Genomic DNA, 23,297 nt, shown 5'->3' with positions numbered 1-23,297 from the left:
TTTATTTAACTAATATTCCATGCAGTTTTGATCTTTCTGTTAGCCTTCCTGATACATGCATTTTTTCTACATGTTTCTATTTTTGGACATTTTAAGCAAGGACCAGAAACCCTCTCCCTCTATCTCGAATCAAACGAAAAAGACTTAATTAAATGATCAAAGTGGGCTTTTCATGTATCTGTTTGCAAACTGTACTATACAGCTTTAATGATCAACTTTGTGTCTTGCTTCGTGTCTTTAAACATATTAGAAGTACCTTCATTAAAAGTCATCTTGAAGGGGCTTCTTTTCACACTTGACTGAATGGTTAAAAATTCTCAGATCTTGACATGAAAGCCAGCTGTAGATCTGGCTCCAAAATGTCCTTCAAGGTGCCAAGTTCAGCTGGTGTGAGGATTCTCTGCAAACAGTAGGAAGGAAAAGAGGGAAGCTTTACTGCAGAGTCCTTAACATTTATATCGTTAATCTTTCATCAAAATCTGAATGAAGCAAAATAGAGTAGAGTCTGGAAAATAGGGGGCTACAGAAGGACACTATAATTAAAACAGAAAGCAAATGTTGAGATTCAGTAAAGTAGTACAGCAAAAAAAATGCATTTTTCTGAAACCATTCAAGTTAAAGCTTTTATTAAATTAGCTAATGAAATGTTTACGATTATATAAAAAGATGCACCATGCTGCGCCAAATCTCGTAGCGTGACAGATCTTGGTGTAAAAATAAAGAAAGCATCCAAATGCTGTCGAAAGAGTTAAGCAGCTTTAAGTGCTGTGATGGAACACATTTATGCATCAAAACATCCATCCTCAATCAGGCCCCGATCTGCAGTAATGTCGCCTACATTCATTAGTCCCGTGTCTTAAATCTGAGCTCACAAAGCAGCATCAAGCAAAGCAAAAATCACACGTCAAATGTGGCCGATCTCTCCTGATGCACGCTGGGACTTGTTTTTCTAAGATATGACAGAAATTAGGGAAAACAAGCTTTCTGTATCTGTGTCCTGTTTTTGTACATCTCGGATCTTTTTGATGATGGCTGATGCATACAGACGTTTTTGCTCCGCAGGATCAGGAAATCTGGTTTAAATCCGTCTTGCCTGGTAGATATAATTCACAGGCTTGATGAGTAACAGAGAGCAGAGTACAAGACTGAAAGAACATCCAGCGTAATGCAATCTGGCAATATGAGGACTCCCTTATATTACAGTAAAGCAGTTATATTAAAAAGGTGCAGCAGTTTGTTGTTTGTTTAAAATCACTTGTTTGGGGTTTAGTCTTTCTAAATTGTTAGTAAAAAATTGTATTATACAAAAAATCTTTATAAAAATACACACATTACAATCTCATTTTATGAACCACATGCACAGTAGCTAAACCATATCTAGTCACATTTTCGCAATGATATCTTGGCGCATCATTTGATCATTATTGGAATTCATTACCTTAGTAGGAAGTAGACTTCTACATAGGCTAGGTGGTATAGGTTAGCCGAAAAAACATCGTAACTTATGGCTTCCTGTTATACTAATCATACATTTACTAATCATACATTTTCGTCATTTATAGTGACTTACAAGTTAGCCACAAACAATGACCATTATAATGCTCCCGTTAGTACATTTTAAGGGCGCAATGAATATCAGTAGTTCGTTTTTAGCATTCCCTATGTAGGCCCACATGATAATGTGACGCGTTCAGTATTTTGGCGCCATCTTGTGGTAATCTCAACTGTTGTCTGACTTGTCACGTGAAAATGACCGCGGGCGTAACAGGTGGCAGCGTATCCTTCCGAACAAACTAGTTTTCCTGACCATCATTTTGCTTCGATTTTTGTTTCTTTTAATTAGCACTTTCTGTCATAAGATGAGTACATTCTGCATACAATTATTTCAAAGCCTGGAAAAAATGGACAAAGAAGAGCAGGAAAAATACTCATATTTTAGGCAGCGGAGGGATACAAGTGAAATCAGGTTAACGGACAACCTGGAGTTAATTGAACGTCATTTTACACTTCTGGAAGCAAAGGGTAAGATTGAGTCGGTGGTGTGGAGAATATATATCTATAAATGTCGACGTTTGATAGTTTCAGAGTTTAAACAATGGAATTAAAGTTATATCATCCACCAGTTTGTCGAATTATCTCGTTGTGGAGATCAATTAAAACATTAAATTAGTTATTTAGCCAGTGCCTAAACAATGAAATGTAAACTTGTATATAAATCCTTCTAAATGGATTTTAAGGATACGATGTTAAAAAGCTCTTTTTTCTACGTCATGCAATAGAACGACTTCGCTCGCGAAAGTTAAACACGTTTAAGATCAATTAGATAAAGTGTTGCTTTTAGTTTTATTAGATGATGTTGTAAAAACTTTGACAAGAATGTAAGTTTAACGCTGTTGTTAAACTCAAGAATCACGTTTTAAACAGTGAAGTGATTCGGCCGTAACTGTTAAGGATATTTGCACGTAAGATAACGCGGCTTTTGAGGGCCGAGCACGTGCAGATCAATTCGCGGTCTAAATGCTTCTTTACAATACGATTGCACAGACATTTTACAATTATTTTGCAATCTTATAAACTTCAACAAAATAGATTTTTGGTTAGAAGTTAAATACAAGTCTTAAGTGATCCTCTTTTGGTTTCATTGGCGTTTTATTAACGTTGGGGTAAAGTCGACTCGTTGGTGTTGAGAATAAACATTGAGCTTATTTATTTGAAAGTGTTTTAAAGGTGTTTTGATAAAAAACAATGATATATAGCGTAAGTAATCTGTCCGTTTGTTAAATTAAACTATTTAATGTGGTTAGTCGAGACATGATGATTTTAGTAAGTTTGCGTCAAAGTGATATGATTTGTTTATGTGCTTGAGGTAATGTGTAACGTTTAAACTAAATCATTGTAATTTGGAAGAAAACGTGGATTCTGGATAAGATCACGTGGCGTTTGGGCGGCAAGTGCAGTAGGAGAAGGGGGATTTCTTTACGTCGCGTCATTTATAACGATTCCCGAACTGGACTTGAACGCAATCTTTGTACTTTAAAACATTTTGGTGGGGTGATCGAATTTGTACAGGAGCATGAATATTGGCAAAAGATTCACGCGTTAGTGTATTGTGATTTTTACAGTTTCTTAAATGAAAACCGCAAGGATGTAAAATGCTCTGTATGCCGATACACAATTTTATGTCATGCTGCCAATGAAAAGAACAGATGAGTTTTATTAGTTATCAATAATCATTTTTCACGTGCTTGACTCAAAATAATGTATTATCTCCTCAGGTGGAAAGGTATCTGATAAACAGAAGTGTTCTGTTTGTTGCAGTGAAACTTGCTTCCTTTTGAGGGCATCTGTGTGCTTAAAAGCGCCAACAAGTGCAAAACTCGCAAACAAGTTCATTTTCAGATTTACTGTGCCATACATCAAAAGGGTTTTCTTGACTCAAAATGAGGCGTTGTGCTATCCTGATCATGTACACGTGTACATGTAGGCCTACCGTAACAACAATTGTAAAGTTACATAAACATTTAATTTATTCAACCAAACAAAGAAGTTGTTTAAAATCAAACATTAGCTTTTAATACTTTTCAACTAACACCGCGTCTACACAGGACAGTGTACAGTATAATACGGATTAAATGAGCCAACTGCAAAGCTTTAAACATTACAATGATGTTCCCCACATTAGTTTAAAGAACCTTTCAGAATCGATATTCACCTGCGCAGCCATGAAAAACGGCAAATACAGCTCCTTAAGGGGGTCACCCACCGGATGCGGATGCGTTGTGTCTACTACAACTCTGTTATTAATGTAGAATCGAGAGGTTTCTGTATGAATGCACTGTTTTTCTGTTATTCTCAAACAGATAAATGCATCTTGCAGCGTATTGCTAAGTCAGAGTGTACATTTAAAGATTATTTTTTGCTCAAATAACGTCTTAATTTAATGTTATGCAAGTGGCGCATTAAGGCGCTGCAGGACTCAAATAGCGTCCTGTGCTGTAGTGGAGTGACACCGCCAGGAAACTGCAATTGTGGCATTGAGCAACAAAAGAGGAGCTGTTACAAATAACATTCAATTGCGTGCACATAGTGGTTTTATGAATAGACACCTGATGTAATTTTGAGGTGGCCGACTTCAATTTTTCTATTTAGGAAAAACCATGCTATAAGATTACAGAATGTTATTATCTGTGGTGATATTAATGTAGTTTACCCCCCCAAAATTTAGCCATGTGCTTGAACAAAAGTGGGTTTGGAACAACGTAATGTTGAGTAAATTAAAAAGTTTTTTTGAGAACTTTTTTTGTTGTACTGTTAATGGACAGTTTTTTTCTGTGATGGAAATAAACGTCTTTCTCTAATTTACAGTGTTTGTAAAGAAGCTTTAAAATGACAGGACGAGCAAGAGCAAGATCTCGAGGCAGAGGCCGTGGTCAGGAGGCTGCCGTTCCAGGCGCAGTGAGGATTTTTGCGTCCCTTCTTAAATTGTAAAGAGGTGATTTAAAAACCTACAGATGTAAATGTCTTATTCTGTTGCAGCAACCGCCTCCACCACAAGAGACTGCGAAACCACTTGTGTCTTCAGGTGAAGGAGAACTGGTGGGGAGGGGGAGACAGAGAATGGCACCTGGAGCTATATCTGCAGAAGGTAAACATTAAAAGCTAAGTGACAAGAAAGAAGTGTCATTAGGTTTTTATGCATACGAGTAGTAGGTTGTAATATTTTTATTAGAATTATGAATCAGAATCTGTTTATTGATCTGTTTAGCGATGGTCCAGATCTCTGCCGGATTTCAGCAGATCAAGATTGGGGAAAGAGGTGGACGCAGGCGGGATTTTCAGGATTCAGGTGTCCACACTCGCCAGCTTATGGAACATGTGAAAGACTCCAAAACAGGTAACTTGAAACTTGAATAATGACCTATTCATACAAAGAATAATAACTATATTAAAGTCCATGCTAAAAACTGATTCCACCAATTCTTTATTGTTACTGTTGCAATGTGGCGTCTGTCACTGTCTTGCATTACAATGGAATCATGACACATTCTTCACCTAAACATAGTTTGCTGTATTTTAGATGAATCCCACATACGTTCTTCTGTATTTAGCCGTGTTTGCTTGCTGTTCTATTGGGTTTTATTAAAATTATTCTGTGCCTACAGGTGTTTCAGGCACTGCTATTGATCTGAGAGCTAATTTTATGCGTCTGGTATCACGGCCAATGTGGGCTCTATATCAGTACCATGTGGACTTCAAGCCAGCAATGGAGTCCCGTCGCTTGCGTACAGCTTTGCTTTACCAGCATGAAGAGACTCTGGGCAAAGCACACACCTTTGATGGAGCCCTTCTCTTCCTCCCGAACAAACTGCACAACACGGTATGTTACAGTTTGGGTTCAGTGTTTTTGATTCAAATCATTGCTGATATAGCAAATCTAATAGTTCTTTGTTACAAAAAACAGGGTGTGGTTATATGGTAATGGATGTGGTGGTTGATGAGAACTTGGATTTATTTATAGGAGACGATCCTGTGCAGTGAGACCAAGCATGGAGAGAAGGTTGAGATCACTGTGACACTGACCAATGAGCTGCCTCCATCTTCTCCTGTATGCCTGCAGTTTTACAATATCCTGTTCAGGAGGTAACCACACGGATGTGTATGAAATATGGTTGACAATTTGGTTGTCATAAACTTCTAACCCTGCTGATTTTGTTTTAGAATGCTGAGGATTCTGAACATGCAACAGATTGGTCGCCATTACTACAATCCAGATGATCCTTTCAACATTCCCCAGCACAGGTTTGCAAAACAAAACATTTTGTGTACATGTTTCCTAACCGTTGTCAAAGAATGATTAATGCTGTATTTCTATAACTATTTGCAGGTTGACAATTTGGCCTGGTTTTATGACCACCATCCTTCAGTATGAGTCAAGTGTCATGCTGTGCACTGATGTAAGCCACAAGGTCCTGCGCAGCGAGACAGTTCTTGACTTCATGTACAGTCTGAGACAGCAGTGTGGAGAACAGCGCTTCCCTGAAGCCTGCACCAAGGAGCTTGTGGGCCTGATAGTCCTCACTAAGTAAACTTAGCACAGATTCACACTTACACAAGGGTTTATTTGTGCATCTTAGTATATTCTAAGCATGTGCTTCCACATAACAAACTAGAATAATCATTATAGGTACAACAACAAAACATACAGGATTGATGATATTGCCTGGGACCAAAACCCCAACAACACATTCAAAAGGGGAGAGGCAGATATCTCTTTCAGGAACTACTTCAAGACGGTAATGTTACAGGAAATCTAATATACATGTAACATGGTGTTTTTACACCAGTCTCTGACATTTATTGTTAATTTGTTTTTTTAGCAATATGGCCTGGACATAACAGATGGAAACCAGGTTCTGCTTGTCAGTCATGTAAAGAGACTCGGACCCTCGGGACGGCCCCCACCAGGACCTGCATTGCTCATCCCAGAGTTTTGCTACCTCACGGGTAATCCTCCATCTACAAAGAGCCTTTTTTTGGAATTGTGAAGAGGGTTATATTGTTTTATGCAAACAACTCACTGACAGTCAAAAGTGTATTTGAAGAGTTTGGTTCCAAAATGAGAACTTGTTTTCTATTGTTATCATGTTTTTATTATGTTAGTTAGCTGTATTTATTTTGTTATTCTTGAATCAAAACGCCATCTGCAGTTTGATTGATATTTATAGGAATGCACAATAAAAATACATGATTTTTTTAATCAGGTCTGACTGATAAGATGCGCTCTGATTTTAACATCATGAAGGATCTAGCCACACACACAAGACTGAGTCCTGAACAAAGAGAGACCAGAATCAACCGTCTCCTCTCCAACATTGACAGGTAGGACATTAAAATGTAAATATGTGTAACTGCACAGAGTGGTACATTGTTTTAGTTGCATGTCACCTAAGAAAAGCAAGTGAATCACTGGACTTTGACTGTAAGGTGATTTTCCAAATTTAATCTGATGTCTGAGGTTGATACAGAGGGTTAAATAATCTCATATAACACTTTGAGTACCTTTTATCAGCTATCACATAAACCATCCTCCCCACTCTCCCTTTAGGAACGCAGATGTCCAAGATCAACTGAGTACTTGGGGTCTGAGCTTTGAGAACAAGCTGCTGAGCATGAAAGGAAGAGTTCTGCCTTCTGAGAGGATCATACAAGGAGGAAGAGTGGTAAGAAATTCATAATGAATCATTTAGGAGGGAATCATTTTGACAAACATAACATTATGCTGAACTGCCTTTGCTGGTTGAGCAGTCTAACCTGCCAGAGCAATCAGAAAATAATTGGTAAATCTGGTAAATCATTTTGGGTAGCTGTACTCTACATATTTAGTTGGAATGGTTGAAAGTGTTTTAACATTAAAATGTCTACATGTCAGCTGTCATTGAATTTGTTTTAGTTTGAGTACAGCCCATGGACAGCAGACTGGACTAAGGAGATGAGAGGACTCCCTCTGATAACCTGCATGCCTCTGGACAACTGGATGATGTTCTTCACACGCCGAAATGCAGATGTTGCCCATTCTCTGCTTCAGACTCTCAGCAAAGTGGCGGGGCCAATGGGAATCCGCATGCAGAGAGCTATCATGTGAGATGAGAGCAGATGCATATTTTACATTTTTACTATAAATCTCTTCTGTAGAATAGAATAGTATACTATATACTATAGAATAGTATTTATTGTCCTTGCAGGATTGAGTATGAAGATCGTCAGGAATCTCTCCTGAGAGCCCTGCAACAGAATGTAACACGTGATACGCAGATGGTGAGTCCGGCAATCATGTACGCATGCTTGTATTTAAGGAATTGGATCTTTGTTGTTTTACTGGTTTTCTTGTGCCTATTTAGGTCGTAGTCATCCTGCCCACCAACCGAAAGGACAAGTATGATTGTGTGAAGAAATATCTGTGTGTGGATTGCCCCACTCCCAGTCAGTGTGTGGTGTCTCGCACCATCAGCAAACCACAAGCACTTATGACAGTTGCCACTAAGATAGCGCTGCAGATGAACTGCAAAATGGGAGGAGAGCTGTGGAGCGTGGAAATCCCAGTAGGTCCATCTAAAACCAGTGGCACTGTATTGTACATAACAAACCTTAATTATGCACAATTGCCAATTCCTGTATTTTCTGAGGTGAGTTTTCTTGTGTATTTCAGCTTAAGCAGCTAATGATTGTAGGCATTGACTGCTACCATGATACTGCTGCAGGGAAAAGGTCCATTGGAGCACTGGTGGCTAGTCTGAATCAGGGCATGTCCAGGTACTATACAAGTTTCGTAAAGTGAAGGCAAATGTGATAAATTCCATTTTATTTAAAAAATTGCGTTTTCATTTGCTAATTATTGTAGTAGGTAATTGACAATTTTGCTTTATTTTAGCTAATTATAAAGTGTTTAGCTTGACCTAGCTGTCATGTATTATCACTTTTTTCTTTTAAGATGGTTCTCCAGGTGTGTCTTGCAAAGCCGTGGTCAAGAGATTATCGATGCACTGAGGGCAGCGTTGCAAGGTGTGAAATGGGGAAAATTTCTTCCTTTTACCCCCCTTGTTGACTTTGGATTTTAATGCATGTTTGTGAATTATGTCTCTTCAGATGCATTGAAGGCGTATCTGAAATACAACAACTCTCTGCCGTCACGCATTATCGTGTACCGTGATGGAGTTGGAGACGGCATGCTGCAGAGCGTGGTGGACTATGAAGTCCCTCAGATCATGCAGTCTATCAAGACCATGGGGGCAGATTATGAGTAAACACTGCTTCATGCAGACAGATTATTACTTTGGGATTGTTGAATTCTTTTTATTTACATTTTGTAATTCACAAACAGACCCAAACTCTCGGTTGTTGTGGTGAAAAAGCGGATCAGTGCCAGATTCTTTGCTCGATTTGACGGCAAAATCGGCAACCCTCCTCCTGGAACAGTCATCGACACCGAAGTCACTCGTCCAGAGTGGTGTGTATTGAAGTTAAAATTAAACATTTGATACACAAATAATTTAAATTACATTATCATTTAAAGACATTATAAATTGTTTTCCTTATATTTGCTTTTATTCAGGTACGACTTCTTCATAATAAGTCAGGCTGTGCGTTTCGGTTGTGTGGCACCAACTCACTACAACGTGGTGTTCGACAACAGCGGTCTTAAACCAGATCACATGCAGAGACTCACCTACAAACTGTGCCACATGTATTACAACTGGCAGGTAACCACAGATCACTACATTAGTGTTATACTGATGTAAGCTTAACTGTTTCATATGCTGTATGTACATACATGGTTTATATTGTTTATTTCTCTAAAGGGGATTGTCCGAGTGCCTGCACCCTGTCAGTACGCACACAAACTGGCTTTCCTGGTTGGGCAGAGCATACACAAGGAGCCCAACATCAATCTGGATGACTTCCTATACTACCTGTAACCTGTTATCTACTAACATGTTTAATGTGGAAGCATAATAATTGTTTTGCTCTCTTGATTAAATTGAAAGTATAATGGGTCAATATACTTGGAATGTTAATCAAACTTTGTTCAAAAAGAATGTCAAAATTTTGTGTTCAATTTTCTAGGGTTTCTATTTTGTTATTTAGTGTTGAAGTGTCAAGTGACATTGATTCTTGCATCTGTGATATTTAAAGAAATTCAAATTTGTTTCAAGGCATAAGTGTTGATTAATGAATCATTTATTTTCATGTGTGCAAAATGTATTTTCGAGTTACATTTATGTTTAAAGGCTCTGTTGGTTAATAATTAGTTGATTAATTAATAAACTATGTATTTTCTGGTTAGAAAAGTGTTCCATGTGTATGCAAAATGTGTACTCGGCACATATATGGTTTGTTTCTAACAATTGAATGTTGAAAGAAAACGTTTTATTTGCTTTGAGAAAACCAGATTTGAACTTGTACACGTTTTAAGAAGATTATATTCGAGGCCCATGAGTAGATATCTTTGTTTTTGTTTAAAGATATATTGTAGTCCATCTTACCCTGTTAGCACACGTTCTGCAATTTCATCTGGCAGATGCTGTTGCTCATCTGCCCTGAGATGTCTGCTGTGATATGTCATATAGACCTCTTGAAGTTGTTTGTAAAATGTGTATGATTTAGAGTGGATGAACAACAACTCTTTCTAAGATGTTTAGCAGAAGTCTTTAAACAGCAGATTATTCCAGATCTTCAGCAGACGTACATGTGCTATCTGGGTAGTGACCAGTACTGCATATGCACGAAGGGTCGTGTGTAGGGTGATGGACCTTTTAACAGGAATATCCTTAGGAAAAACACAATAGCTTGAAAACTGAACGAGCAAACCGTTTACTTTAATTGAAGTATAGTTTAGAAACTAATGTATGCTGACATTTCATAGCGACTACATTCACTCAAATCATACTTTGCTTATTGCAGAAGCAAAAAACTAACATAGTTAATGTTATAATTTTACACCAACAGCTAAATAACCTACCGCACAAACGTCAATGTGACCCGGTGATCTTTATAAAACGTTTAAACGCGACGAGCTCTTTCATTGGGTCATCCCTATAGCGCAGAGGAACGTAACAGGTACCACGTGGCCAGGTTACCGTTAACTTTTCAGGCGCTTTCTGTGCAGTAATTAGTCACTGAATAACAACACGGAGACATTTTTATAATCTATACATTGGTAACATAATAGGTAGTTCAAACTGAGGTAATCCCAATTGAAGTCATCTCCATCGTACCTGACAGAGTCATCGTTAAACTCCGCCTATTTCAGTACCGCTGCTCCACCGCCCTGTTTCGTTTAGCAGCGCCCCCAGCATCACACAGTCAACCAAACAAACATGTCAACATAACTTCTTGCCTCCGTGGACATACGCTAATATTATATATACATCATCAACTCGCCTACGCCAATCGATGCTTTTTTAATCCACTTTATTCATTGTCACCGGCATTCGTTCGTTTTTTGTGATCCAGGACTTGCAATGGACTTTAACGCTTACGCACCGCCGCCACGGACGTGTTCAGTTAACAGAGGATAGATCGATTCACAAACGGCTTTGTTATGAGGGACCGACTGGCTGACTTGAATGCGGTAAGGTCATTTATATGTGCACTTTTTAAGCATTTGTTTTAATAACTCGACAAAAAAATGCAACTTGCATTTGGAAACGCACTTTCTCCATGTTCTCCCATAGTAACGAGTCATCCGTGTTTATTCGTTTTTTTTAGGGCAGTCAATGTGTCAGCAATGATGGGCTTGTCACTGTGTCCATGGAGAGAGATGGCTTCATGCAGGACTTTTTCAGAAAGGTAGTCATCTATCTTTATGAAGTTTAGGTCCTAGAGTCAGCTAAAGTACGACAGACATGCCTGAACTGTGCTTTGCTTGATTAAAGGTGCAGGAGGTCAAAGGTGTCATTGAAAAGATCTCTTCTCTTGTCAATGAGGTTAAGAAGAAACACAGTTTGATTCTCTCTGCCCCCAACCCTGATAACAGTAAGTCCTCCTTCGCAAAGCTGGTTAATGTCACACCATTAACTCTCAACGTACAACATTAGACACGTTGCTGTATGATGTGGGGTTGTGGGTTCAAACCCTGCTAGGGATGAATTATCAACCATCACAACCGAGCTTTCAAGCAAGTTACTTAACCACGAGATACACTGAAGAGACTTTATTTGCACTTAGAGAACTAAATTGTGTTTTTACACTATGCTTAACCCTGGTCTGATGTCATTTTCATGTTAAACGCCACTTTTAACCCTGGATTAAACAATGGTTGACACTGTTACCTCATCAATGACAATGGCTTTGCATCACACTGCTGTCGCATGGCAACTTCAATATTGTCATTCTGTCCACAGAATAAACAAATAATACTCGGGCTCTGTAACAAACAAACATGCTGTTGCATAACTGCACAATGCTTTACAGCTGTGGTTCTTAAACTGGGCGCCCCAAGATGGATCCATCCAGGGGGGACACAGTTTTGTGGCATATTATGAAATGTATAAATGTTTGATACATTTTGTGCAATCAAACATCAGAAAACGAGACCATCAATCAAAAGATTTGATGTTCCATCATTGTATAGTAAAATATGTTTTTGGTTTAATTATAATTCTATGTTTAAGATCATAAGTCTTTATTTGGGGGGCCACAAAGCGATTCACCCAACACAAAGGGGGCCTTACAACGAAAACGTGCTTTAAACCACTGCTTTAAAGCACAAGACCATGTGCTTCCTCTTCCCATTTTATCTATCGCAGAACACATCATTCTGAACAAGTACATCTGCAACAGCCAGTTAAACTATAGGAAGCTGCGTTTACATATACATACACACATTGTCATATGGTTTCCTCTTATAAATAACTTTTTATCGGTGTGTGTGTTCAATGTGGCGATGGGGGTCTCTTCCCTCAAACCTGGAAAAAGACACCTCAGGATGTCAAGTTCGGGCATGTGAAGTATTTTGGTGTCTCCATCACAGTTGTGGAGGAATTTTCAGTACGTGTGAATTCTTTTAAGCTATTACTAGAAGGGCATGTATAGGACATGTGAGGAATGTGGGGTTGAGATAAAGACATCTGGGAGGGTGTGAAGGTATCTGCAAAGAACACGGGGTTTGTTATTCTCCTGCACACAAGTGCAATGTTTCTACGCAAATCAGAGACATACTGTGTGTGTTTATTGTCCTCAAGAAAATGTGCAAAATGAAACGATCTATGTGACCATTCTGAATGTGTAATTTTTACAATAATTTAAAGGGATAGTTCACCCAAAAAATGAAAATTCTGTCATCATTTACTCAACCTCAAGTTGTGTCAAACCTGTATAAATTAATTTGTTCTGTTGAACACAAAGAAATAAATTTGGAAGGATGTCAAATTTTCAGTTCATTAATCTGAGTATGAAGTTTTGTGGTTATTTTTCATCTATTGTGTTTATTTTTGGTAATATCTGTATGGCCTGAGTTGTTGGGCTGGATGTTTAAAAATAACTGCATATTCTATCCGTTATGATTGTGTTTTCAGAAACAAAGGAAGAGTTGGAACTGCTCACAGTGGATATTAAGAAAAATGCAAATTTTGTCCGAAACAGCCTGAAATGTAAGTGTATTACAAATACAGTTGAAGATACTGCAGATTAACATTTGAGGGTTTTACTGGAAATAAGAAAAAAGGACACTCTTGGAAGGTCTCTTAAAGGAATAGTTCATCCAAAAAATGAAAATTCTGTCATCATTTACTCACCCTCTTGGCATTTCAGACCTTTATGACTTATTTGTGCAGGACACAATACAAGATATTTTGAAGAAAGTTTGGTAACCGGACAGCACTTGGCCCCCATTCACTTATATTTTATCAATGCAAGTGAATCGGGGCCAGGTCACAACAATCTTCAAAATATCTTCTTTTTTGTTCTGCCGAAGAAAAAGTCATAAATGTTTGAAATGACAAGAAGGTGAGTAAATGATGAAATGAAATGATTCATTTTTGGGTGAACTTCAAATAAGAGGCGTGAAAGAATTTAAATCTTACAATAAAGGGTCAAAGAAATTACGTGGTTCACTCTGGATTTGTCTTCAGCCATACAGCAGGGTCTTCCTCCGGAGGAACAGATGGTCAATGCTTCAGTAGATGTTCGCATCCAGAAAACTCAGGTGCACAATCTCTCACACTGCTCTACTGGCATCTTGTAGGGTTGTTTTGATCTCAGATTAATTTGTACCTTTCTTGTTGTTGTGTCTTTTTTTAGTACACTAACTTGTCTCGAATGTTTGTGGACGTGATGACACAATACAACGAAACCCAAGTGTCCTTTAGAGAAAAGAGCAAAAGCAGGATTCAGAGACAGCTGGAAATCAGTGAGTCAAACACAAACAACACAAATTGTTTGCTGTGTCTTGCACTCTTTCTCTTCTTACTACATATTTACAAGCAATCTTTTGCTATATGAAATATTCATATGAGCCAAAAGTATAATAGTTATAATAAAAAAGCAATCATTTAATTGTTATGAATCTATCCATTTAATCTCTATATGAATCTACAAAGCATTGACATGTTTATTATGGCGTACTAACATTTGATCTAGCCTTGCATATCTTCACGTTATTTTTGTATGGTCATATTTTGAGTATGACTTTAAAACTTTCAAAGCCTTCAGAATATTAAAAAGCATAGAAAAACAACAACTGTCCTGTTTCCACTAGCAGCTTTTATTAAAGCGGGTGCCTACAATAACATGCCAGTTTCATGTGCCAAGCTCTGTTGAATATAGATTATTATAGGAAAAGAAATTCAAATCATTCAATACTTTACAAAAGAAAGAACACATTTCAGAGAATAAGAGAGGTACAATGGGGTTTCTTTCTGAAGCGTGGTAACTGTGGTCCTGAGCCTGAGTGAGTGATGCTTACTGGGCATCGCTGTAAACAGAATTATCTGTAAATTGGGGTGATGTAGTGTGAGCAGATGTGGGTGTTGTCTCTAGAGCGTGTGTGGAGTCCCAGTGGGGGCAGATTAATGAGCTACTGTTTTTGCTTCACGACACATGAGATGAAGCAGGTTGTCACCGGAGACTGCAAGGCAAACGCTACCCTGGCAACAGGGCTCCTGGGATAACGCTGTAACTTTGGATAGAGGGGCAGGCAGGAGCAGAATGTCATGCGACACAGATGCATCACAAGTCATGTGGCTTTTAGCGTTTACATAAGGTCCAGTTACATCAAGTGAATTCCCTTAAATTAGATTGCTCATTATTTTCTGTTTAAACTTTGTTTATGAAAGGAAATGTACTTTTTCTCGGCCCATTGCATGTGTGGTTCCGTTAGCATATAGATTTGATATATAAAATATACATTCAAGGTCAAATTCACAATTAATCTGAATTTCTCCTTTTTAAGGATGCTTATGTTCACCACCCAGTGCTTATGGGCTATAATGTGTGTGTTTTTCCAGTGACATTTACATTGATGCTTTGAGTCACTTTATTGTTCCTTACTCTTTTTCCAGCTGAATCAATATAGTCCCAAAGGTATACTTAGATTGACCACACACACACACACAGTTGCGTGTAGAGTGTAGTACACATTTTACACACAGATCCATGACACAAAGCCAAACAATTATACAAATGGACTAGCCTATTAGAAATTGCTGGTCACCATGTCATGTTTACCCATGACAAATTTACACAGTACACTATGTGAAATATGGAATCCGGAGTTACCTAGAAACCCATTGATGTGCAGTATCAGTACCTTTAAAACGCATTTCATTCATGCATTTGACAGAGGCAATTTAGAGGTGCATTTTGGGTGTGTTTTATCAGTCCATGTTTTCCATGAGAGTTAATCCCATGATCATGGCATTTTGAGGGACATGAACCAGTTTAGCTACAGAAGTAAAATGTCAAAGGTAGCCTGATGCAGGGTTGCCAGATATGCAAATAAAACAAGTCCAATGGCCAGTCACACCTAGCCCAATGGCCCCATCTTAAATACCAAACCTAAATAAAAACTATAACTAAACACATTTTGCAGTTACTGTTATGCATTACACACAATTGTTTATTATGAATCACTGTTTAGTAGTAACCATAAACACTTTTATTTATAAATACTTCATCTAACCTAATGAATGACTGCCATCCACCATTAACATAAAAAATATTTTAAAGTAGTAACATTTCAATTGAAAACAGGAATTAGCAACCTCTGCCTGTTTTGAATTGCATTTATTTTCGAATCTCTTCTGAATCTTGTAGCTGGAAGAGTCACAACTAATGAAGAACTGGCAGAAATGCTGGAGACAGGAAACGCGTCTGTTTTCACCTCTGATGTGAGTTTTCATCTCAAAATGACATTTTCTAATCTGAATATCTGAAATTCGTAAACACTCATTCAGCTTCATTTACTTCTGACTTGCTTATAAACAACATACTGCACTTTGTTATTTTTCCCTATGTAGCACCCTCTGCTGGATTTTTTCCACATTGTGTATGTAAACTTTTTCTGTTTTCAGATCATGTCCGACTCTCAAATAACCCGTCAGGCTCTCAATGAGATCGAGTCCAGACACAAAGACATTTTACGCCTGGAGTCCAGCATTAAAGAGCTACATGACATGTTTGTGGACATGGCCATGCTGGTGGAGACCCAGGTGCTGTCTTTATTTTCAATTTCTAACTTTTTGGTTCATTATTTATTAATTTTCTGTTTTATGGTGTACAGGGTGAGATGATTGACAACATTGAAAAGAATGTCAACAATTCTGTAGACTATGTCAGCCATGCTAAAGTGGAGACCAAGAAAGCAGTGAGATACCAAACACGGGCCCGCAGGGTAAGAACTAACATTTAGCTTCAAACAATTTATGTTTTTGAATGTTGTCTTTTTGCTGTGAACAGAGCACAACAGTTGGGGAAGTGAATGTGGATTTTCTCTGTAAATAAATTAATTTGCCCAGAAAATGATTTTGGCAGCAGTGTATACGTGAATCTTAAAAAAATGATTTTCCAAAGGTTGTGATGATGTATGCTTTTGTTAAACCCACACGTCAATGTGATTTCAATGTCAATTTTGGGATGAGAATAAGAAAAATTATGTGAATTATTTTATGATTATCAACACATATTTTAAGTGTATCATGCTTTTGCAGCCAATGGTTTACCTTAGGTTTGTTGTGCGTCAGGAATTGTTTCAAGTACTTGAATACATGCTATCATGATAACCCTTTCTCTCTTTTATCCTGTACAGAAATACATAATTCTTGCTTTGATTGTTGTGGTCGTGCTTGCTGTTGTAGCACTAATTATTGGCTTATCTGTGGGTTTATCTACAAAAACCGCGACTAACTCCGCCTCCTCCAGCTCTGGCTCCGCCTAACCACGGTAACACCCTGTGCCCCGTCACTAACTTACTAAACTAAAACACTAACTTACCATTTCTAAACTTTTTGTGGTAATTGAAAATATATATATACACTGTCGGTTTATCTGCTTATAAAAAATAACATGAAAACGCTGTGTGCCTTTAACACAAAAGTATTTAGAAGTGTACCAAATGAAGTTTTTCTTTGTTCATCATAGAAAATTATCTACATTGCCATTTGTGGAGCTGCTTGCATTCTTCTTCTTCTTATTATTATCACCGTTGGAGTTTACGGCAAGTAGTCACCCATATCAAAGCACCGGTGGAGTGTGTTTTTCTTTAACATCAGAGGCCTTTAGGAAACAAAAGACTTTGACTAAAACGTTGTTGTTTGGTTTTGTCTGAGATTTCAGAATGATTGTATTGTTGAATACAAAAACCTCAAAGCTTTTTATTTTTGTAAACACTGATTTCTGCTTCATGATCTTCCTTTGTGATTTAAAATATTTGTCACTTTATAAAAACAACCAAAGGTAATTTTTCTGTTTTTTTATTTATTTAATGTTGGATTTCAAATTTTGCACAGTTACGTAATGTTTATGATATATTGTAATATGTCACTTCAGGTAAAGTTTATTTGTTGGGAGGTCTGACTGAAAAACGTGGAGTTAAATACAAAGTGCAAAGTGCACTTAAGATTTTAAGATGATCAATACTTTGAAGAAGATTTGTTGTTTTGACACTGGTTTGGCCATGATGGGTCCACATAATATGATGTCAGATCTATGATCAATGTTAAAAATGTGACATTTAATAATTCCATCTCGTGACATATGTCTGTTTCTGACAGGAATGTAACCATGGAATTATGGTCAAATATTCACATGTGTATTGTAAAATAAATATGTTTCTCACTGTTCAAAACCGTTACTGTCATTTAGAGTTAATAATAATAATTCCAAAGACAACCCACTTTTATAAACAAAATTATAAAAAGTGTGATACTGTGGGCCATAGATGCATTTGGACACTTTTGCTACACTTAAGAATATAAATGTCTGGGCAGTATGTGCCAAAATATGTAGCATAGACAAATTTACTGTATTGACAGCTCAAGGACCCTTTAAGTTAAAGTATTTAAAAATACAATTAAAACTATTGCTCCAAAGTTTTATTTCTTGGGTTTTGTGAAGTATCTAAGGATGTTGGTACATCTAAACCTATGCTGATGACATCATCATGATGGACAGATCCGTGTGGGTGACAAATCTCAAGCAGGTGCACACATTGATACTCATAACATAAGAATTTACTCAAGGCACATAACAGCTGGGATCTGGCATCTCTCACACACATACATAAGACAGTCTAGACACTGTCCCTACATTCATTGCTTTAAGTGTGTGTATAATATACTTTGATTATACATACACTACAGTATATAATAGCTGATTTACTGCTTTCCTGTAGAGCATGGCGTAAACAATACCAAAGTTGTGGGTTCGATCGCAGGGGGTTGTATTATCTTATACATTTGTTTCTAAGTATGTGCAATGTGAGTCGCTTTGGATAAAAGCGTCTGCCAAATGCCTAAATTTAAATGTACTTCCTCTCGTGCCATGACACATCCAGGACATCCTATCTGTTATTGAGCTGTGAGTGCAGACACGTTATGTAACTGAAATTTCCCTGCCTCAGTAAGTGAACATTCACACACACACACACACACACACACACACAATGGACAGTGAGAAATAAATAAATAAAAATCTCACCTGACCTGGTTAGGGTGAATGAATAAAGAGATGAAGCTCAATAGAGAGAGTGATGAAACACTTTCATTCTGCGTGTGTCTGTGTCAACGGTTGGCTGACCAGCGGCGTACTGGAAAACAAAGAGTCGGACATCGAGGAAACAGGTATGTACAGGTATGAATTATACTGTATTTGCCAGTAATATATCATAACAAACATGCATGGTATTGTTATTGTGAAACTTCAAAATACTGTGAATATCTTATCTGAATTGTTTAGATTTTAAGATTGGACATTAGCTTATTTTCCAACAATTGGTTAATATTTAAAATGCTGCGTTTAAGAGACTTCCTCCTGGCTTTGAGTATAAACAAAACAGACAATACTTGAGATTGAACAAAGCATAAAAAAAGTATAAACTCTATTTTAGTAAAACAAAGATCAAATATTATTTTATCTGGACGACTTATTTAATACTGTTATTCTTTACAGTAAAGTTCATTGGCATGTTTGTAACAGCTTATAACTTTATACATTTTAATGTATTAAAGTGCTAATTGAGATTAATCGATTGCACAGTATATGTTTATGTTTATTTAATATATGTTTTTGGCATGTACTTTGTATATAAATGCACACAGTGTATAGACCCGAAATTAACTTCAGGTCTGTGTTTGTATGTCGGTCTATATATTATAACAATTTATTATATATTTAGTTTATATAAATATTTTAATTTATTTTAATTGTAATAAAACAATCCGCTCTACATGGACTCTGTTGTTATAGATATTTGTGGTGGTCTTCCGGAAATTAAGTTTGGGCCATATAATGTTTGTTGAAGATGTTGCTGTTGAAACTGTCTATATACAAAAAATATTTACATAAATATATATACGTTTATATTTCAATATAATTTACATGATGAATAAATATATGTAACTCATAAACATGCGATATTTAAATATATGTATGTTTGTGTATTTGGGCATATAAAATACATGCAACACACATAAATAATAAATAAATAAATAAACAAACACAAAAATTTATTTTGAAATCTAGTAATCGCGATTAATCGTTTTGACAGCTAAACTTATTTATTTATAATTCTTAAAATTTTTGAAAAACTAAAAGTAATGAAGAGTACAACACTGCCGTATATACTATACACCGTGATAAAAGTTCAAGCAATTATTGTGATATGCTAAACATTTCTAACTTTTTGCGGAGGTTGATTGATCAAGTGCGCTAAGACAACAGACTTCATCACGGAGGGAGCCATTTTGACTACGTTTATGTAGTGGCTTCGGATGTTCAGCCTTTAAATGATCTCTAATGCTGTGCTGTGGTTGCTCATAATAGCCATCTTTAAAGAACTAATCAACTGTCATTGGTCAGATCAAATGTTAACATTGTGCTTTACTTGGAATTGTGTTGAAACTGGAATGTATGTGAGCAACAACAACACAGCATAAATTCCCATCTGAATGTTAATTTGCAATATTAATTACAGAAACAAGCTTTGCTTTTTATTTTTCACAGCTTGACGGGAAAGAATAAATTTTGTAAATTGAACAAAATGGAGTTGAAATTCAAATCACGCTCCTTATGAATAGAGTCAAAATGAAGTTAAAATTACAACCACGTTCTTGATTCATTATTTGGGAACGCTAATAAACTGTTCATTTTGCACCTGAAGCAAACACACAGAAGTCAAATAGATGTATTTTATAATGCAGTGTGTACTCTAGCTTTCATATTTGCTGCTGGAAACAGGCTCATTGAAGGATTCATGGTGTGTCATTGATTTATTAAGGCCAGATGGGTTTTCTGTTCACTAGGAGGGAATAGATCATTTAACCAAACTCGCCTTTGGCGATGTCCTCAGTTTCCAGTGTACTGTTATGGAGTGATTCTGTGGCCTGTGCCCTCTCCCAGTCAGGTCATGTGGTCTCTCAGCACCTCTATACGGGCACATCTGTTACTACTATTCCTCTATTATCATCTGCTCAAGTTCACAGTATCTCCTTTTCTGATCTGGTTTCCAACATGTCTTTTTAACTGTGGGGTAACAAAATAATCCAGCATGGGCTCTTATGTAACTCTAGTGAAGTAGAGATATTAATAATCCCAGGCCGGGTCTGTGACATCACCGTCAGTCACAGCAGAGTCTGACTGTGGGTAAGCATGCTGGACATGGAGCAGTTTGCTGGGGTTGGCAGGGGTGCCAGTGATTTTTCATAGATTGTGGGCCATGGTTTGTACTGCTTATGCTTTACAGATGTGTGGAATGTGTTGCAGATTATAGGCTTTGGGCTGTTTTGATTGTCTTAAAGGTAAATGTTATGTGTAGGCACAGTTTTGATAGATGCCTTTGCATGCCTTATAATTTAAGCACAATTAAATTGTATTATTGTATATATGAGGAACAAAAATGCTTTTTCTGCTTGTGAACCATTTCTGTACCATTTGTTTCTGTATAAAGGGGAAGTTGATGTTCAGGCCTTTGCCTGTTAACAAAATATGCAAAGTACAAATTGTGTATGTATGTGTAAATGTTCTTAGTTTATATGTTTGTATTTATGTTTGTACATTGTTCTCTGTCCTGTAGGAGATGATGGGGGTTAAAAGACAGTGTGGGGTGGAGGTTCCTAAACAATCTCAAAGGGAGTGGCAGTGGTTCCAAAAGCAGTTTTCAATCATCTCGAACAGAACTAATGGACCATCTGGAACCAAGAACATGGTTAGTCTCATCACTAAGTGAAAATTTCCAACCATCACATAGCACAAATACACTCCAAAAGGGCCAAAAGAAAATGATTTAATTATTTGATATTGCTTTATTAAAAAGTTTCTTTATTATACAATACCAGTGTATACGTTTGAATGAAAAGAAAAGGATACATTTCTCTTTAGAATTTAGAATAAATGAAGTACAGAACTAAGCCTTCATTTCAATCATTGATTGAAAGAGATTCTATTCAGAATGTATCCAGGATGCAAATGATCACAGAAATGTGAATGTTTTAATCATTTGAAAGAAAAGATGTACTAATGTAGCCGCAATCACTCAGGTCACAGGCAACCACAAAGCACGAGTCAATGGGCATTATTGGATTAGTCTGTGTTTGTTTTTTTGAGGACTTGACCTTCTCTCCTTCTTTTACCTGCACCTTGTTCCCCTCCTCCTCCATCTGCTCTCTTTCAACAAAAATCACTGTCTATTGTACAATCACAAGCTTCCAAGAAATTTACAATTAACATCAATTTAGTCAGTATGCTGCAGTCTCTTGATCACTTTAACCTACAGTAGGCTACTTGTGAATTCATTTACTGGCCGCTAGAGATCGTCTCCAAAACAGAGCAGAATCTTATTTGAGCCCCATGTTAAAAACTTTATAGCAGAGACATTTTTTGTGTTAGTGAAATGGAATTTCTAATGAGAAAATAGTTGGCGTGGCTTTCGTCTTTCTCTGCGATCTGATTGGATGTATAAAAACAGCAGTTGCATTTTGAAATGGGCCTGGCAGCAGACTGACAGTTGTAGGGGAGGAGTTAATGGATGCTCCGCCCAAGCCGATCTAACATACGTCATTTAAGATGGATAGTCATTACAGGAAGGAAGTGCATTTTCAGATTTATACTAAAGATTATGTGGGCACACTCATTTTAAACAGAGAATGACCCACATTGATAAACTATTTACAATAAACGCTGCAATATTTAATGAAAAAATAAGAATGAATTCTTTTTATTTCACTGGGACTTCTGCCTAATTAAGGACGTGACCACTTGAGTGTCAAATGGTTTCACCAACCAGGCACCTTAGCTCCACCCACATCCTGCCTTTTTGCCCTTTTTTATTATCCGGAGTGACGTGCTGCCAAGATGGCGATGACTGGCTCTACTCACTTTTTTAGGCTTCAAACTTGCTCTTCGCAAAACTACCTGTGACCTCATGGACATGTTTTATACAGTCTAATGAACAGACAATTCTGTTATTATTTAAACTATTACACTAAATTTAAAATTAAAAATTTAAATTAAATTATCATTTTTTACTATAAATTTTTTTTTTCTGTAAATTGATTTTTTTACTGTATTTAAAAAATACGTGAAAATACTGTACTATGCGTGCCTTCCGTGCCTTACAGGCAGTTTCTGGTTGGGGAGACTTAGAGCCGAGAGATTTTTTTTTAAATAGTTTCATTTATTAGATGCTGCACATTGTGGCACGCAGCAGTGGTATATAGAAGTGGTGTTGTAGTGAGAACAATTCTCTCTGAAATGGAAAAGGCCACTGCAAAACCATTGTTTGGAATGTAGCACTCTCCCGCAGGGGATGGGCGGGCTGTGTGTACTGACCCGCTATGAAGCTGCACAGGTAGCAGCGGGAGTAGAACTCGTTGTTCTACCACTGACATAATTTAAGAGACATTATTTAAGGGTTCAAAAACAACAAAGTGTTGCTTTAAAACTAACTTTGGTTCTGTTTCTTACACAAAGCTATCAGAAGATGTGGTAGATTTGTATATACCACCTTGTATGGACTACTTTAATAAAATATAGCTGCACCTTTGAAGCTCATGAGCCCCCTCAACAGCCCCCCGTTCCCAAATTTGTTT

General features: G+C 37.2%; 3 protein-coding genes across 6 annotated transcripts in view; all 3 read left to right on the top strand.

The window, feature by feature from the left end:
* The first annotated feature begins 1,981 nt into the window (after nt 1-1,981).
* Nucleotides 1,982-10,369, top strand: piwil1 (piwi-like RNA-mediated gene silencing 1). Of its 3 annotated transcripts, none has more exons than XM_079466976.1 (21): nt 1,982-2,022; nt 4,366-4,455; nt 4,537-4,645; nt 4,766-4,894; nt 5,163-5,377; nt 5,519-5,640; nt 5,719-5,799; nt 5,885-6,082; nt 6,185-6,293; nt 6,378-6,504; nt 6,762-6,879; nt 7,106-7,220; nt 7,451-7,638; nt 7,743-7,815; nt 7,899-8,099; nt 8,207-8,310; nt 8,489-8,559; nt 8,644-8,797; nt 8,879-9,004; nt 9,110-9,257; nt 9,357-10,369. In XM_079466976.1, the coding sequence occupies exons 2-21, from the start codon at nt 4,387-4,389 to the stop codon at nt 9,471-9,473; spliced, it is 2,574 nt and encodes an 857-aa protein (XP_079323102.1). In that variant the 5' UTR covers nt 1,982-2,022; nt 4,366-4,386; the 3' UTR covers nt 9,474-10,369. The 3 variants fall into 3 exon arrangements, with proteins under 3 accessions (XP_079323102.1, XP_079323104.1, XP_079323103.1); XM_079466978.1 differs by lacking the exon at nt 1,982-2,022 and adding an exon at nt 2,482-2,757 and having other exon boundaries at nt 9,357-10,273; XM_079466977.1 differs by lacking the exon at nt 1,982-2,022 and adding an exon at nt 2,936-3,098 and having other exon boundaries at nt 9,357-10,273.
* A 299-nt stretch (nt 10,370-10,668) lies between these two features.
* stx2b (syntaxin 2b) lies at nt 10,669-18,104 on the top strand. 2 transcript variants are annotated; one of them, XM_079467251.1, is made up of 11 exons: nt 10,669-11,128; nt 11,266-11,346; nt 11,433-11,532; nt 13,074-13,148; nt 13,629-13,702; nt 13,798-13,906; nt 15,811-15,884; nt 16,068-16,205; nt 16,277-16,387; nt 16,802-16,935; nt 17,134-18,104. In XM_079467251.1, exons 1-10 carry the CDS (start codon nt 11,099-11,101, stop codon nt 16,928-16,930), a joined length of 921 nt encoding a protein of 306 aa, XP_079323377.1. In that variant the 5' UTR covers nt 10,669-11,098; the 3' UTR covers nt 16,931-16,935; nt 17,134-18,104. The 2 variants fall into 2 exon arrangements, with proteins under 2 accessions (XP_079323377.1, XP_079323378.1); XM_079467252.1 differs by lacking the exon at nt 16,802-16,935 and having other exon boundaries at nt 10,831-11,128; nt 17,134-18,080.
* A 3,185-nt stretch (nt 18,105-21,289) lies between these two features.
* rimbp2b (RIMS binding protein 2b) overlaps nt 21,290-23,297 on the top strand; it is a gene marked incomplete at its 5' end in the record, with an annotated part of 90,596 nt that continues 88,588 nt past the window's right edge. Inside the window, 1 exon segment of the mRNA XM_079467250.1 lies at nt 21,290-21,415. Coding sequence (XP_079323376.1) covers nt 21,290-21,415 — 126 coding nt within the window.

Source organism: Barbatula barbatula (genome assembly GCF_947034865.1).
Source record: "Barbatula barbatula genome assembly, chromosome: 11".
Taxonomy (NCBI): Eukaryota; Metazoa; Chordata; class Actinopteri; order Cypriniformes; family Nemacheilidae; genus Barbatula; species Barbatula barbatula.
Note: the sequence above shows the minus strand (reverse complement) of the source record. Positions and strands in the feature narration are given on the sequence as shown.